Source organism: Globicephala melas, chromosome 13 (assembly GCF_963455315.2).
Source record: "Globicephala melas chromosome 13, mGloMel1.2, whole genome shotgun sequence".
NCBI lineage: Eukaryota > Metazoa > Chordata > Mammalia > Artiodactyla > Delphinidae > Globicephala > Globicephala melas.
Genome location: NC_083326.1, coordinates 24671929 through 24689331, shown reverse-complemented (window position 1 = coordinate 24689331; position 17403 = coordinate 24671929). Strand labels below are relative to the sequence as shown.

At 43.6% G+C, this 17403-nt stretch overlaps 1 protein-coding gene across 7 annotated transcripts in view; it reads left to right on the top strand.

Annotated features, from left to right (window-relative positions):
* The first annotated feature begins 5654 nt into the window (after positions 1 to 5654).
* NETO1 (neuropilin and tolloid like 1) overlaps positions 5655 to 17403 on the top strand; it is a 99039-nt gene continuing 87290 nt past the window's right edge. For 4 of the 7 annotated variants that reach the window (XM_030868290.2, XM_060310242.1, XM_060310244.1 and 1 more), the window contains exons 1-4: positions 5671 to 6005; positions 8045 to 8098; positions 8337 to 8471; positions 13193 to 13441. In XM_030868290.2, coding sequence (XP_030724150.1) covers positions 5978 to 6005; positions 8045 to 8098; positions 8337 to 8471; positions 13193 to 13441 — 466 coding nt within the window. In that variant the 5' untranslated portion in view covers positions 5671 to 5977. Of the gene's footprint in view, positions 6006 to 8044; positions 8099 to 8336; positions 8472 to 13192; positions 13442 to 16948; positions 17067 to 17403 lie in introns of those variants that run through there. The other 3 variants (XM_060310247.2, XM_060310245.1, XM_030868288.2) reach the window with 3 other exon arrangements.

The following is a 17403-nucleotide window of genomic DNA, read 5'->3' as shown; positions in this document are numbered from 1 at the left end:
AAGCTCGTTTCTCTCCTCAGATTTATTTCATGAGTCACATATAAGTCCTGTCCTACTTTAACACTCAGGGTTAGAGTTAAGTTCTTTTTTTTTTTTTTTTGCCTCTCTTAAAAAATAAATTTATTTATTTTATTTTTGGCTCTGTTGGGTCTCCATTGCTGCGAGCGGGCTTTCTCTAGTTGCAGCGAGTGGGCTTCTCATTGCGGTGGCTTCTCTTGTTGTGGAGCATGGGCTTTAGGCATGCAGGCTTCTGTAGTTGTGGCCTGCGGGCTCTAGAGCACAGGCTCAGTAGCTGTGGCACACGGGCTCAGTTGCTCCGAGCCATGTGGGATCTTCCTGGACCAGGGCTTGAACCTGTGTCCCCTGCATTGGCCGGTGGATTCTTAACCACTGCACCACCAGGGAACCCATTTTTTGCCTTTTTTGAAAAAAAAAATTTTATTGCAGTATAGCTGGTTTACATTGTTGTGTTCAACAGGTAAATCTTGTCTTTTATTATTTTCTAAATCATCCATATAATATCCAAGAAATTGTTATAATAATACTACTATATGTCCTAAACTAGCCAAAGCAAGTAAATGTAGGTGATGCTATTAATTTATATACTTAAGGATAAAAAAATTATACCTAACCCATAAGTATCATTCACACATCTAATTTAGCAATTTTAAGTAGTTTTGTTTTCTTTAATGGATGTTTTGACATGGAACATGTATATTTATCCTTCAGCTTAATGTATTTTCTAAATATGATTAAATCCCTTTTTAAACTCTTGATGGAAACTCATCTTCTCCCCAAAATAACAGTGAGTGGATATGGTACGAAGGTGGCTCCTTTACAGAAAAATGCACTTTTCAATCTCAATACATATCTTTAGAAATGTTCTTTTAGTTTATGCTGATTTACAGATTACTAGCGATTTAATTAGGCCAGCGGTTACTAAAAAATCTCAATCTTATTTTTATAAGCTACTGTCAATTAAAAATGAACCAGAAGAAAAATAAAGGTTTAAAAAAAATGTTGGCATAGATTGGTAGATAATGGAGTTATTTTTATTCCCCTCATATTTTTCCAGACATAATAATACATTTTTCTTGGAGGACAATTAGCAGTAAATATGTAACAACATAGACAACAGCTACATATCTGCAAGTAGAGGTGAAAATCGGTTAAGTAATGTGCTATGAAAGTTCTTGCCCACAAGAGGCTAATATTCTTGTGATACAATACAATATATTCGTACTAGGAAGAGAATCATATGTTATATTCCCTAGTCATTTTCATAACATATCCTGTCTAGTTTAAATGTGAGATTTCAAAGGTCCTATCTGTCTCCTATTTTATGAAGATTTTCTGCTCTGTCAGGAGACATTTACAGACTGAAAGGAAATGGCTTCATCAGTGCTGCTTAAACCCAGTTTCCTACTAGAATATTGCAGGTAATTTTCCAAAAAAATTCCATCTTTGGCGGCAATTATTTATCAGGTGTCTTTGATAAACGAATATTATGACTTGTATAGTGAGTTAACAAAATGGAAGAAACAACTTTACAGCTCAGAACTATGTCAATTAAAATATGGTAGGAAATTTTCAAGAAACTCATATAATACAGAATGTATCAGAAACACTATTGATTTTGGTCTTTTTTTTTTTTTTTGGTAACGTCACTTATTTTAGCTATTAAAAAAAATCCCTTGAAGATGTCAATACTGCGGATGAATTAATGAAAGATCCCTAGTGGGCCTGGAGCTTTATTATTTTCTATAGAGAACTATGTGTACGTAGCTAAATACTACTTACTTTCGAATCAGAAGAGCAAGTGTCCTACACCGATTCTTTACAGGGTTTTGGAAATCCTCATCACTCATTGTTATAGGGTGCAGGCTCAAAGGAAACCAGTGACAGTGTAAATTGGGTTCAAGAGGCATTAATTCTGCCTTGTATCCTATAAGTAGTCTCTACCGCAATGCTAACTTCGGAGAACTGTGTCAAAGCACCCTCTTCTAGGACAGCACATTGAACTTATAAAAGCTAGCAGTTTATAAGCTCTCTCTTTCAACAAAATCACATCTTGAAATTTGGCCATATGTGAGCAAAACCTTCCCTTGGAGAAGCTGAACTTTTCCCATATGTCGGCTTTTCTCAGAAAGTAAAAACTCGTGGGTCTCCGTCAGGGAGGCAGCATTACTCAGCAAGCGGTAGTTCAGAACTCAAAAGTGAGAAGAGAGTTTGCCAAGCAAGCAGGATGTGGTGGATGGTTAAAAGTCCTTGTGCATGTGTGTGTGTAGGAAAATTAATGGACTCTTCAAGGAAAAAGTTGCAGCCATAACCTGGAAGGATTAGGGGAGCAGAGCAAAAGCCTTAGCATCTGCCTGACTCTGTCTCTTGGTGAGTGAAGAAATGAATAGAGGACCTAAGAGCCTCTGTCACAGACCAGGTCCGGGATGTGCACTCTCATTCCATCAGCACTGAGGTTTGAGCAGAAGTGCAACCCTTCAGCCCCAGGCACAGCCCAGGAGGCAGGCCCCCATTTATGAGAATTTGATCTCAAATATAGACAATGCTGGCCAATGGGATATGGGAGGAATAAAGACATGGACAAAAGGTTTGGGTGCCCCTCTTTTTTTTCCCCTGGGATTTCCTTCCTGAATTTCCTGGATCCCCCTTCAGATGCAAGGACCACCCATTGGTCTAGGAATATTTCAGTGGCCACTTCCTTGGCTACATTACAACGACCTGTGTCCTGGGAAAGCAAAGAGAAGGGAAAACATGTTAGACATACTTGAGTGGACGGATTTAGCAAAGACCAACTTTCCCTTCTTCTACCTTCAAATTGCTATTGAGAAATACAGTGGTTTCCCTTAAGAAAAATTTTAACGTCGCCACTGTTTCATTGAAGGATTTTTTTTTTCCAAAAAATTATTTTTGTAAATAAGATTTTTGGATGCAAAAAATAATTACTATCCATTCTTAAACATGTCAACATTCTACTGCCAACTTGCGTCGCTGACCAGTTTTCAATGAGCCTCCCTCCCCCATCGGTGACCTGTTTCCTTTGTCATCTATTCACCATCTACTAACTGCTCTAACCGTGCACTAGCCACTCTTTCTCAACTCCACTCCCATCCACTCATCCCCCCGCCCTAACACACACACACACACACAACCCCCACGCTGGCACAAGAATCGCACGTGGGTCACACAACTCCCTAGGGACCTTCTGCTATTTTTTTTCCCCTTTGATCCTTCTACAAGTACATACGTGGGCAGGTACACCCGGATTTTCTGAGACGCTCCTCCGGGCTCTCCATCCGTCAGCTCACCCCTTGCTCCTTTCTCGAGCCTGTAGCTCCCCTTGCAGGCACCAAGTTCAGATGGAGTTGGCGTTCCGCGGGCGCGCAGTCTCTCTCCCTCTCTGTGTTCTCTCTCTGTCTCTGCGTCTCTCTCTCTCTCTCTCTCCCTCTCTCCCCTCCCCTTTTCTCTTGGTCCGGCGGTCTGGCGTTCTCCTTCTCTCGCTCTAGCTCTCCATTCCATCCTGCCCCATCTACCCACTTTCCATTAAATGGACGGAAACACACACACACACGCACGCCCGCACGCAAGCACGCGCGCGCCCTTCTCTATTTGATCACTTTACCCCACCGTCGAGGGCCTGCAGCTTCCGGGAATCAAAGGGCCAAAAGCTTGACGGAAGGAGTCTTCGAGGTTGCTTCCAGGGCTCGGGGATTCCCCCCGGCCTTGAGGGTGACCTCATTGCAAGTTATTGGTCTGTAGACCTCTACCCTCTCCCAGCGGCTCTGCTGGGAAAACGAGGGCAGGACAGCAACGAGCGTGCGCCCACGCGGGCTGCCCCGAGCCGCAGCAGCAGGTGCCAGAAGGTGGAGGTCAGGCCGGGAGCCCGGCGGCGGCAGCAGCCCGGCAGCCACCAGTCTCCGGGCCACTCTCCCGGCCCTTGCCTCTCTCTCCTGCCTTTTGAGGTGACCCTAGTTTTCGCAGCAAAGCGCCTGTCCGCTTTCTACCTCCTTTAATTCTCCCTACGCCCACCTCCTCACCGCCATCATCCCCAACAGGAGTCCCAGTCCGGTCTGCGGAGTGGGAGGCGCGGGGTCTGCGGCTGAACGCCCCTGGGGTCCCGCGCCGCCGAGGCGGGGGCCGGGGGTCGCCGGCCTCTGCTTGACCCGGAGGTGCGGCTAGCGGCCGGTGGGCGCGGGCGGAGTCTGTAGCGCCTGGAGGGCGGGACGCAGCCGGGAGGGTAGGAGGTGGCGCTGCAGCGCCCAGGAGGGACTCCCCGCTCCGCGCGCTCCAGCCCTCCTCGGGCCGCCCCGGGTTTACTGTGCTTCATATTCATTTATTTGCATTTTACAAACTGGTTTTTTTTTTCGGAACTGTTTACCTAGCAACTCTTCTTTCTTTCTTCCTTTCTTTCTTCTTTCTTTCTTTCTTGTTTTTTTTTAATTTCCTCTTTCTCTCCGAGTTGAACGCGCTGCGCGCGCGCGCGCGTCTGTCCATGAAGGGGTGGGGTAGGAGGTGATCTGTGTTTGCCTTGGGGGTTTTAAATATTTTGGGGAGGGTGAAGGAAAATTGCTAGAAGCCCGTGTCTTCGCAGGAGCAGTTTGTTGCGGGCGACCTCCGCATCAGGCCAGGTGATAAAACGCGAAACTTCTAATGCTGCCTTTGCCTCCGGCGCGCCCCTGCCTCGTCTCCCAGCCCGAGACCGGAGTAAATGGCAAAGCCTTCACCCCCGAAGGGAGACAGAACCCGTTTCTTCTAGACAGATGGAATATGAGGGGTGGGGGACAGATCTACCGGAAATTCTAATCGTTAAAAAGTGAAAATTTGAACCCCCAAAGGGATTTTCCCATGGCGGCCCCTCCCCCTTGCACGCCTTTTATCCCGCACGAGGATGCAGCTCGGGATTTGCCGGCGCGCTTCTGGCCCCCTCGGCCCAGGCTGGCCGAGTGACGGATCCCAGCCTGGTCCTCTCCCCGTCCCCCTCCCCTCCCCCCCGCCGGGATCGGAGCTGGTGTGCTGTCCTTGCTGCTGCCGCCGTCGCCGCCCCATTCCGCTGCGCACCAGCCCCGGGGGCGCCGGCCGCGCGGAGCTGCCCGATTTCACGCCGGCCCCGGGCTTCCCGGAGGGCCGCGCAGCCCCAGGCGATGACTCAGGCGCCCACCTGGTAACTGTCATTTTCCCGCTCCCTCCACCCCCACCGCCCTCCCGTCCCCGCCCCCCTTTGCCACCTCGGTTCCCCTCCACCACCCTCCGGCCCTCCTCCCAGACGCCCACCCCCCGCTCCTCTTTCCGCGAGATCGCAGAGGTGGCGCGCAGCCCGGCGAGCCGATGACCGACCCCTTCCTCCGGTCTTCAATGCCTCAGCGGAAGATCCCCAAGGGCTGGAGAGAGGAGGGCTGCTGGACATCCTCCCTCGGAGGCTGCTCCGACCTGCTGCTCGTGGTGTATGAAACTGGGGACTGAGCGAGCCCCAGCCGCAGCCGTCCGCTCCGTGGCTGCCGTCGGTCCGGACTGGGCCCCGCTCCTCTCGCCGCGCCCGCCGCCCGGCCCCGGCTCGGGACACCCCAGGGCTCGCCCGCGCGCCGACTGCCCGCGCGCCCTCCTGACGGCTGCGGCGGCGGCGGTGATGCAAAGGAGGAGGGTGCTGCCGCCGGCGGCGCTGATGGTGGCGCCCGGCGCCCGGGTGTGAGGCGCGCGTCACGGCGAGGATGCTGCTGGCCTCGCGGCGCTGAGAGGGCGAGCGCGAGCCCGGGGCGGAGGACGCACGGGTCCGGATCTTGCTGCCGTGTGGGCTCCGATCTCCTTCTTTCCTCTCTCACTTCCCCCCACCCCAACCCCCCTTCATTTGCTCTTGGTTTGCATATCCAAAACACCTCTCGACTCCGACCTCTCCCCGACCACTGGAAGTCTCCCTGTCTCTAAATGGAATTAGTGGAGATCGGAGCCTCGGGTGTAACGAACAGACATGATCTATGGACGCAGTTTGTTTCACAGTGAGTACCTTTCCCGCCGCGCCGGGGCTCTCCGGGTGCCGTCCTCCCCGCCTGCCCTCCCTCGTGGCCGAACGCGCAGGGAAAGCCTGGCCACCGCCGCGCTCCCGCCGGACCGCGCAGGCCCCGCGAGTCTGGGGCAGATGTAAACTTTCTGTATCGCAGCATCATAGAACCGGCGTGCGGGCTGCGCAAGGCGGTGGTCACTGGATCGCAGAATCTGCCGCGGAAAACAGCCTTTCCGTGGGCAGGAACATCCCGGGGCAGAGCATGGCGAGTAGTTCGGGGGTGGGCACGTGCGCAAGAGCGAGGTGGCCTGTGGAAAGAGGGAGAGAGCTGGCCTGATAGTTCCTTTCGGGGGCTTCTGAGCTCGGCCGGCCCGCCTGCCCACCCCCGTGGGTAGTTTGTGGTTCACCTGAACGCAGCCCCCGAGGGGAGGGCGAGGGCCAAGCTCAACTCTTCCGGAGAGTAGATAGCCCTCTAGTGTTGCTTCACGAGTGTGTGGTGCGCGTGCAATTGGGGCGGGCGGGGGGAGGATTGGAGGAAAATAGTGTCAGAAGTCATCGAGTAAACGGCAGTGTAAGAAAATATATGGTGGAAATCTCACAGTTTTATAAAGCCAGGATTAGGGTGGCTATGCCACGCAAAGGACCGGCTTTGCCGCTGTGTTAATCACAGCACACGCTCCACAACGTGATGCCAGCAGAACAGGAAAAGCTGAGTGAAAACACCCAAACTCCAGCTTGATACTGATGGCTGTACACCCGGGTGTGTGCGCGTGCGTGTGTGTAGGTGTAGAGACACGGCAAGTTAAAGTAAGACTTTTGTTTTCCTACCTGAGCACAGACAATAGCAACGACTGATATTTTCATCTAAAAGCAGAGAGCCAGGCTAGAGTACAAAGTACAATAATTGACATCATTTCTCAAATACTAATAGCAAGGCCCACAGACTTTTCCTGGAATAATCTTTAAGCATAAATTTGTAAGATCCTGTAGTGAGCTTTAGTTAAGGAAAGCATTATGAATTATACCTTCCCTTTTCCAAATGCGTTTTTAAGTGGATGTATGATTATACACCTAATGGAACTTAGGGCTTTTAGGTAATCGAGCAACAAAGTCAATAATAAAAACAGAAATAGAGAATGAAAAATCAGAAATTATGAAGACTAGATGACTTTCATGCTTTTCTCAGTTTTAGGCTTTGCAAAAATATTAAGTAAATCAAGGATATGGAAGTAAAACAGAAGGGCAAGTTTCAGTGGTCTTCGTAGATTTACTGTTAAGTTACAGATCAGAGGCGCTTTCTGATACTGGAAAAACTGACTCAATAAAATGCTTATAGAAATAACCTTTCTCAAAATTATAAAATATTTCTGGATAATACTAAATATTAAATCAAAGTTAAGGCTAGAAGAGATTAATTTCAGAGCTTAGAAAATGCTGAGGACTGGGGTTACTTGGTAGTTCATCATTTTATAAGAAATATTTTTAATTATGCTGCTTAATACCGTCAATCCACATTAGTCTGTTTTTCTTCTTTTCCCCTCCCCTGACCTGCCGTAGGATTTTGCCTAAGTATTTATTTTCTAAAACACAATAACATGGTTGATGAAAATACAACTTCTCCTTTTCACCCTTTTACCTGCTGTCCCTCTTTCTTCCTTTAGAGATGCTAGCAAGGTCATTCACAAAGAGCAGCTCAGACATACTCCTGAAATCCTGCTGTAATGGGACGTTAGTAGGTGACACTATTAACTCTTTAGTCTTGAAGTCTGCATTTGCCTTAGGAGTTTGGGTCTCAGCCATTCCTAACTGGCATTACTTCCTGAGGAGATTCCTAAGTTGTCCTGATTTGTACAATTTATCAGTACAAATTTGTACATTTTATCAGTTTTTGCAAGTTCTGAGTCTACTCGGAATAGCTAAAAGTGATAAAGTAACCTTCTTTGATATCATTTTATCTATAAATTGTTATGTTGTTATAGAATTTGATCATTTCGGTGTACATTAAGCTTTCTAATTTTTCTTTTTTTGTTTCAGTTGTAGCAAGTTTAATCATCCTCCATTTGTCTGGGGCAACCAAGCAAGGAACAGGTGTGTTTCTTTGGAAAAATGCAAGTGGAAGACCTCCAATCACTTGCATTTTCCTATTTTCCCCACATTCTTAATATTCCAGACTATCTGAGCATTTTATAGTGTGTATAATTGATTGGTTTTGACTACGACACCATTTAGAAGTTAATTTACTAATGGATATTGTAAGAATGTCCTCTCTATTTTTAGTTTTATAAAAAATTGGATAGTGGCTTAAAAAAAATTTTTTTTTTTCCAGAAAAGCAAAGCACCTCAGAAACGAAGTCTGTGCAGTGTGGAAGTTGGACAAAACACGCAGACGGAGGTGTCTTCACCTCTCCGAACTATCCCAGCAAGTACCCCCCTGACCGGGAGTGCATCTACATCATAGAAGGTGAGGAAGCCAGTGCCAGAGCTGGAGAAAACATTCAGCTAAATCTGGCCACCTCTAAGCTTTGGATGGACAATATGCATACAGACATTACAAAAATTGGTTTTGGAGACCGTACACATAAATATCTCTGAGTGAATCAAATAGCTGTAAAATCTGGGGTCCAGTTAATTATTGAAATTATTAGTAATGGTTTATAAACAGGTAAATTCTGGGAACTAAAAAGAAATCAACAGCAGTTTATTTCGCAGCTCATGTAATTGATTTGGAATTCTGCATTAATGGAATGGATGCATGGTTGGCATAATAGTACCTAATGTGTAACCGTTTGGGCAACTGGTATATTTTTGGCTTAATAATTAGTAGAATAACCTATACATTTGTTATTTTTCTCTTAAATAATATGAAGCACAAAAAACATATTCTCGTCGGAAGTACGTCTATGATCATATTTTCCAAATGTCAATCTGAATAGCAGTTGTCTTAATTTGTGCTCACAAGTGATATTTTCGTACTTTCATGCCAAAGTCAGGATTCCAAATGATGATGCTTCTTTTCATCATTTTTTCCCCAGCTTGAAGGATAAAAAGTGCTGAAAAAGGGATTCAGTTCTCTTTGAACATTTTCCATTTCCATTACCCTTGTAGACATGTCTCTATTAAGGATGATACTGATACATGAACATTTCATCTAGTGATAGAAGTTTTCAATATTATGTGTTAGTACTTAATAGCCCAAACCTTTCAACCTCCCCAACCCCTGTGTTCCCCCAACACACACACACACACACACACACACACACACACACACAGAGTTACCTTAACAAAGACGGTATTTATGCTCCCTGTTTACTTACAAGCAAGGAACATGTTAATTTGATAGATCTTTCAACTTAAAAGATGTTCTGGTTAACTGATTTCAAGAATTTCATTTAGAAATGATTTTTTTTTGTAATTTCTGGACCAAGATCTTTCCTCTCTTCTTGTCATGCTTCAAGTTGAACTTTTAGCAAAGATACACCATATTACAAGAAGAAGAGAGAGGAATAAGCTCTGATAATAAAAGCATAAAGTTGAGAAACTGAGCTCCGGCAGTTTTTCTTCCTCTTATGATAGATAGAAAAGGAGACTGAAATGTGGAAATTCTGGGTTAAAATTAGCTGTTCTTTCTATCAAGTTAATATTACATATCTGTTATATGTAGTAATACATATACTGTGTAATTGTATCGTGTAGTACTAGTTTAAGATCCTCGACTGATTGAATTTGAGGATGTGAAAACCCACAGATACAAATACAGAGGGCCAAGGTAGGGACTTGAGACTTGAACATCCTTGGATTTTGGTGTCCAAGGAGGGTCCTGGAACCATCCGCCTCCCCTCTCCCCTGCTGCCTGCAGGGACCTAGGGACGACTTGTGTACATATACATATATATATATACATATACATAGATATTTAATCATAGAAATTTGGTATTTCTGTTGTCCCTGCTGTACATATAAGGAAACTGAGGCACAGAAGGGTTAAATGTCTTGCTTAACTTCATATAACATAATCTGTGTTTTGAAGCAACAGTATTTCAGAACTACAAATTATTAAAAAGAATAACATCAACTAATTCTCTTGTAATTCAGAAGAAAATCTTTGCATGTTAATTGTGCTTTCATGTTTATTCTTATTGATAATTTAAATGCATTGCTAACATTTGATTCTAATACCATGCACATATGTGCATTCATTCGTAGTCATGTCAAGGACAAAACTTAAAAGTTGGGAAATAAATAGAACCTCCTGTCACTGTTAATCATACTTCTGTACCCATCTTGAAATACTTCATACTTGTCTTTTTTTCCATTCATACTTTCATTTAACAAATATTTGCTGAACCACTCTTGTTCAGAGAGTATTGAACAAAATAGACATGGTATTTGCCTTATGGAACTTACGATGTGGCCTGGGGACTATGCTTTTTTCAGTAAACAATCTCAGGTGGCCCCGAGATGAGCAGTTTTGGAATAGAAAGACAAGAAGTCTATAAGGAGGAAGAGATGCTTGCACTCAGTTCTAAAGAACATTCAGGAGATAATCGTCCTCTGTGTAGAATAGCGTGTGCAGAGGTTCAGAGCCGCGGTGAGGTTGGTTACACACGTGTAGTATCATAGGGTGTCTGCAGAGGGTGAGGAGAGCAGCAAGTGAGGAGTCTGAAGGGCAGGTGGCCTCAGATAAAGGAGAACTTGGCATCCATCTTCCACCCAGGCAAGTTTGGACTTTATGTTATAGACAAGCGAGGGCCATTGAAATAACTCGAGAAAAATAATAAGGTGAGATTTCGATGAAGAAACTAGAGGAAGAGAACATAAGCTGGAACTATTGTGAAAGGTGGAGTAAACCGTAGGAGAAGCCTGAACTACAGAAGTGACATTGATGGTGGAGTCAAGGGAACAAATGAGAGGTATTTGGGAAACCGAGTCTTGCGTGACCGGATGCAGGGATGAGAGAAGAGGCAATCTCAGGACTATTCTAAAGTTCTGGCTTGGTGATGTCTTACATGGAATTGCCATGTCAGATAAGGAATAGAGGTGGAGAAAGAGGGCGTTAAGGGAAAAATAATGTGTTCCATTTGGTGTTTATGGAGGTGTCTCATGAAGAGATTGGATGTGTGGTCTTCAGTTCAGTGGATAGCTCTGGGATAAAAATATATATTTATAGGTGATAAATATAGTGCTTGCAGTTGAGGCTGCGAGTATGAATAAAATTACCCAAAGCGTATTTGGAGCACTATAACTCTTTTGGAAAATCCAGATGCTTGGGTCTGCCTCCAGGAATTCTGATTCAATTGGGCTTAGACGGAGCTGCAGACATTATTATATTATAATCTCTTTCCATTGGGATGCTAGTGGCATCCAGAGCCCTGGTCTAGAGAGAGAGGAAAGAAGACATAGAATAGATTTCTGGAAAATGACATGTAAGGGAGGGCAGAGTAAGGAGAAAGTCAACACGGACTGTGAAGGAAAAGCCAGAGAATATCAGGATCCTATTGTTTTTGTAAGTCTCTAATTTTCAAGTAATCGTGTATCTCAACTCTATATACATTTTGATACCCACGCATGCAAGGCTTTAGTTTCAAAGCCATTCAAGGGTGATATTCAATATATATTTAAGAACTGGTGTGGGGGGGACAGTAGTCATTCCGAATGATTGCTGACCACGTGGGAAGCAGGGCCTGCCATGGCAAGACTTAACTTTCAAGTTTCTGGAGGGGACTGGTCTTTAAAGAGCATCAAGTGGCTAGAAAGCAACTGAAGGACTCAAGACAGCAGTTTACTAACTAGGATCAACGTGTGGCCATTTCAACAACTGTAATGGCTATTCTGGGGGTACTCTGGCTGAGTATCAGCCTGGAACGCCAGAATCTTGAACAGTTTTGACCATGACAAGGGAAGAATGGAAGGGCACTAGCTAATGCATCCATGTGGAGGTTTATGGAGCTGCTCACCCTATCAGGCTCTTCCATGGTTATTTAAAGAGCTGTAAACACGTTTATGAAGATAAATTCATTTATAATTCACCCAACAAAGATTTTTTTTTTTGAGAAATTCTCAATGACAAGTATTGTGCACGAATGCTGAAAAAAGAGGGTGAATAGATATGGGTTTTGTCTTTAGTAAGTAGATGTAGAGAGGAGATTTTTTTTTTTTTTAAGCAAGATTTTCCCACATAAACAGGAGTTGGATTGGAGGTATATATGTACTCAAGAAAGTGGGAAAACACACGAAAGCCTAAAAGAGCATGCTGTCTTAGAAAACATGATATGCCTGGAGTGGCCTGAACTTAGGCTGTATGTGAGGTGAAAAGACCCTGGCAGGGTGAGTTGTTGGATACTTCTAAGAAAGCTATACGTCAAGTGAATTGATCATCTTCCTATAGCTGATAGAGAGTTGCTGAATAAGTTTAAACCTGAGAATGACATGATAATATTTGCGTTCTAGGAAAATTACTCTTAATATCCCTCCACACACACTTCAATCTGATCAACACATCTAATTGGGACTATTTGAATGGGTTAACTCCATGCTGAACAGTTCTCAAGTTTCTGACCTTAAAACTGGATTCTCCTGAAGATGTGGGAAAAGTGACAGAGAGATGCCTCTCTACTTTTTAAACCTGAGTCAGCAGGTTTTCACAAAACTACTGTGATTTATTCATTCTGTGTTAGATATTGAAGTGGTCATTTTATATCAGATCATATTTTGTGCAACATCGTCAGTTTTAAGAAGCATCTCTTAGACATTATTATGGAAGTATTATCTCTTAGGATGCTAAGAATAACAAAGTTGCTTAGCGTTTCCATGCCTATCACAGTCAACATTTGATAGGAGTTATACAGATAAAATCTGAAGTCGAATCAGAGAAACCGAACTACGGATTTAAAAAGAACCTTCTAGGGCTTCCCTAGTGGTGCAGTGGTTGAGAGTCCGCCTGCCGATGCAGGGGACACGGGTTCGTGCCCCGGTCCGGGAAGATCCCACATGCCGCGGAGGGGCTGGGCCCGTGAGCCATGGCCACTGAGCCTGCGCGTTCAGAGCCTGCGCGTCAGGAGCCTGCGCGTCAGGAGCCTGCGCTCTGCAACGGGAGAGGCCACGACAGTGAGAGGCCCGCGTACCGCAAAAAAACAAAACAAAAAGGACCTTCTAGACATAATCTTTCTTTTTTTTTTTTTCCAGCTGCCCCAAGACAGTGCATTGAACTTTATTTTGATGAGAAGTACTCTATCGAACCTTCTTGGGAGTGCAAATTTGATCATATTGAAGTTCGAGATGGACCTTTTGGATTTTCTCCAATAATTGGACGTTTTTGTGGACAACAAAATCCGCCTGTAATAAAATCCAGTGGAAGATTTCTATGGATTAAATTTTTTGCTGATGGAGAGCTGGAATCTATGGGATTTTCAGCTCGATACAATTTCACACCTGGTAAGTGGGGGCTTGTTTTTTTCCCTGTATCTTTTCCTTCCTTCATTTTCTATTTTCATACTAGAAGAACTTTTGTAAGACAACTTTATAATTTCCAAAGAGTTTCCCAGTTCTATTTAAAACCAAACCTACAATACTTTCTCTTTTCATTTCATTAATTCTGAAAGGAAAATAATTTTTGTTTAAAATTTAGCCTACACTAGAGGTACAACGTAGTGACTCAGGGGTCTACATGGTCATCAGCAGCACAGTTAATTAGTTGGACTTCCGTTATGCTGAAACGTGTGATTTGAGAGGCCGTCTGTAATAGAGAAACTAATTATGCATTGAATCCCAATAAACTTGAAAAGGCAATTGCAATATTGTAAAATGTATCCATCAAAATGATCTTTGGAGAACTCAAATAGAAAATTCATTTGTTCTGAAAATTATAATTTTTTTTGAAAATTATAATTTTTAAAGCAAATGGGTCTTAGTATAAAGCAGTCAGTGTAATCTCTTTTCAGAAATGCAAATTCCGAAGAGTTGTGGTAAAAGGAAAAGTGAGCCCCGTTGCAGCCAAACACCCATTTCCAAGGACTGGCATGCATTAGCTGTTATATATAATTATCTATTCTATGTCAGTTGTCCTTTTAACCTGTTGATATTAAAAAGGGTCTGTGATGTTGACTGGCTCACTTTATGATGAGTTATCATTTAATATAATAAAAATTGGTTATATTTTTAAACTGCAAGAACATCAGGCTGAAGCAATTTGAGATTTGATGAAGTCACTTTTTTTTAATGGAAAAATGACTCAATTTACATAAAGGACATTATTTATTTATAATTACTTTTTTTAAGTTTGTACATATTGTTTTACTCAGGTTATAAAAGACAATACATTAAATTGGAATATATGTAAAATTTGTTCAAGTTTCCATTCCATGTTACAGAGGTAACATCAGAGCAGGACTATGATGCTCAGTTCAAGCACTAACATTTTTGAAATAATTAATATAAGATTAATGATGACTTTTATTGTGATATTATGGTTTAATAATATAATAATTAAAATAAGTAAGATATTAACCCTACCATATGCCTTAGCCTTAAACATTAGGAATATTTTTATAATATCTCTAAGAGATTGTGGTTTTTATTATGCTTTGCTAATAATATTGGATTGGTCACAAAAGTCATGGGTATTTCGCATGTGGCAATCAAACCAATTCGATGTGTTCCAGGAAGGTGTAAACACTGAGATTACTTTATTAGTGCTAGAGTTTTCAATGGAAATATATATATATTTTTTCTTAACTGCTCATTTTGAGTATAACTAGGATCTAAAAATAATGGCACATGGTATGATCTAGGCTTTTGTAAGTTATATTTTCACCTTGAGACTGGTGATCATGGGAACAACGTGAGGATCTAAGACTGTAGTTTCATTAGAAATGTAGGGTCAACTAACATACTTTATCGACTTAAGCAATTCTATCCACGTTTCTAGCTCTCCTTGAGATACATAAATGGTGGCGTTCAATCTGATATCCTAGGTTTTCCAAAGCTTTGTTCCCCAGCATTGTTCTTCGCTCCTTGTTTCTTTAGATCCACCTTGCTTCATCTGTAGAAGAAGATTTTATTACCAGGAACATCTGAATCAGAGGGGAATGTGAGGAGATGATTCCATGTAATTAAGAATGAGTTAAGGATAGACTGAGGCTTCTGCTGTCACTCAGAGAAGCTTGAGTGAAGGGTGCCGGGAAACCTACACTTGGCATCCGAGGGGAAAGCAGGACCATAAAAAGGAGTTGTGTAAAACTTCCATGACTGCACAAGTTGACACGCTGTGGCCCAAGGACGTTGCCTGAGTGGCGCAGTCATCTACAGCTCATTCCATAAAGAGGCAATATTGAGGAGGCCACTTAGTTAATGTAGGAGGAACTGGGTAGGGATTAGTGATCATTTAGACAGCGTTTAGGGAATAGGGAGTCAGGCGGGCTTTAGTTTAATTTGGGCTTCGTTTTTACTTGGTGGTATGCTTCAAGCGGTGACCTGTGGGAACTGAGAGAGCTCCTCAAGTCAACTTAATCATTTACGTGATAAAGCATTGCTGAGATCTCGAGGGCCCCAGGGTGGGATGCACATTGGAGGAGAGATCTTCCCACCCAGTCACCCCGAGAACTGGACTCCAGCACAGCTGTGAGGAACACTGGTTTTGGAAGCAGATTGGGCTTCCAATTCTAGATTTCTTATTTCTTGCTTGCTGTAAACTCTGGACATGATCCTTCATGTTCTATGCTTCAATATTTTTTTTTGTAAAGTAGGGATAATATTGATTACTCACAAGATTGTTTGAAGATTGTTTGATTATCGACCAATGCATATTTATGGATTTCTTCACTTCCTATAAGATCTCAACTGTTGATAGCTATTATTGTATTAATTTGATCACGTGTTCTTTAAAAGTAAAGGAGGCTTGGCATAGTTTATTGGGAGAGCAAGTGTCCCAGACTTTTTAAATGACAACTTCTCTTTCCCTGATTTTTTGGGATGGATATGAAAAACTAATACCACACGATGTCACTTTTCCTTATTAGGTTTAAGTGGGCCTAAGTCTCCACATGAGGCTTATAGTTATTTCTGAGAGCAGTCATAAAATATGTTAGAGCAGAAATAGCAGTGGGAAGGCTAGGTGGTCTTTATTATTTTTGAGAATTTACCGTAATCTGGGATCTGGATCTTAATTTACAGTCCCAGAAACTTGATGTCAGCAGTGAGTGTACCCACTCTTAGGAATGAATCATATTAACCAATATACCAATATACATACATGTGAATGTACACACATATACATATAAATACACATGAATATACATATATACATGTACATATATGTACACACATATAAACATACATACTTTTTTTTTTTTTTTTTTGCGGTACGCGGGCCTCTCACTGTTGTGGCCTCTCCCGTTGCGGAGCACAGGTTCCCGGATGCGCAGGCTCAGCAGCCATGGCTCACGGGCCCAGCCGCTCCGCGGCACATGGGATCTTCCCGGCCCGGGGCACGAACCCGCGTCCCCTGCATCGGCAGGTGGACTCTCAACCACTGCGCCACCAGGGAAGCCCACACATTCATTTTTAGTAAGAATTCTTAGAATCACACAGCTCAGTGTTTCTTGTAAGCGACCGTACATGGGCATCCAGATTAGAATCAGAACATTGTACAGTGAGTGTGAAATCCAAATATTGAAGCATGTTTAATAGCATCCAGCGAAGATACATGATGATTCATCTTGATAACATGGACCATTTTTCCCAATGATGCTCTAGGTCCCAAATTGCCATGGGTCAGTACCCCTGTCCAGCCTTCAGCTTCGGCCATGCCTGACTGGGACGCTAATTTGTGTCAACTCTTATCTCAAAACTTGTTTCTATCACTTAATATCTGAATATCTTTGACTTCCTTTCTGAGTCAACTTTAAAACATAGCCTTTTAATCCCTTGCTCCTGCGTTCCTAGGAGCTACTTCTGAACTGGTGGTCGCTGAGAACTAGCCAGCTGGAGATCATGTGTGGACTTGGAGGGCAGGAAGGCAGAGCCAGAGAAGATGCCACAGACACACACTTAAAGGGGTTTTCCGTCTTCAGGCACATTTTGATGACTCTGCGGTTTTTATGTTATGGATGTGGTTGTCTGTAGATACTGTGCCATTCCCTGGGTCCACAGTGCAACGGTGAATCACCTAGGAGTATAGTCTAGCATGCACAAGAAGGATCGTGAGACTGAGGAACAGTCAGAGAGAAGTCAGCCTGTCAAACCCCCAGGGCCTGCAGAAATGAAGGACAGTGTGAGGTTCGAAAAAGGGCCAAGGAACCCAGAGCCCTGGTGGGAGCCTGCAGGTGATGCCAGTTGGGAAAACCTCTCTTCTTCCTGTGCAAGCACAGTTGTGTTGTGAGGTCTCCTCAACATACACT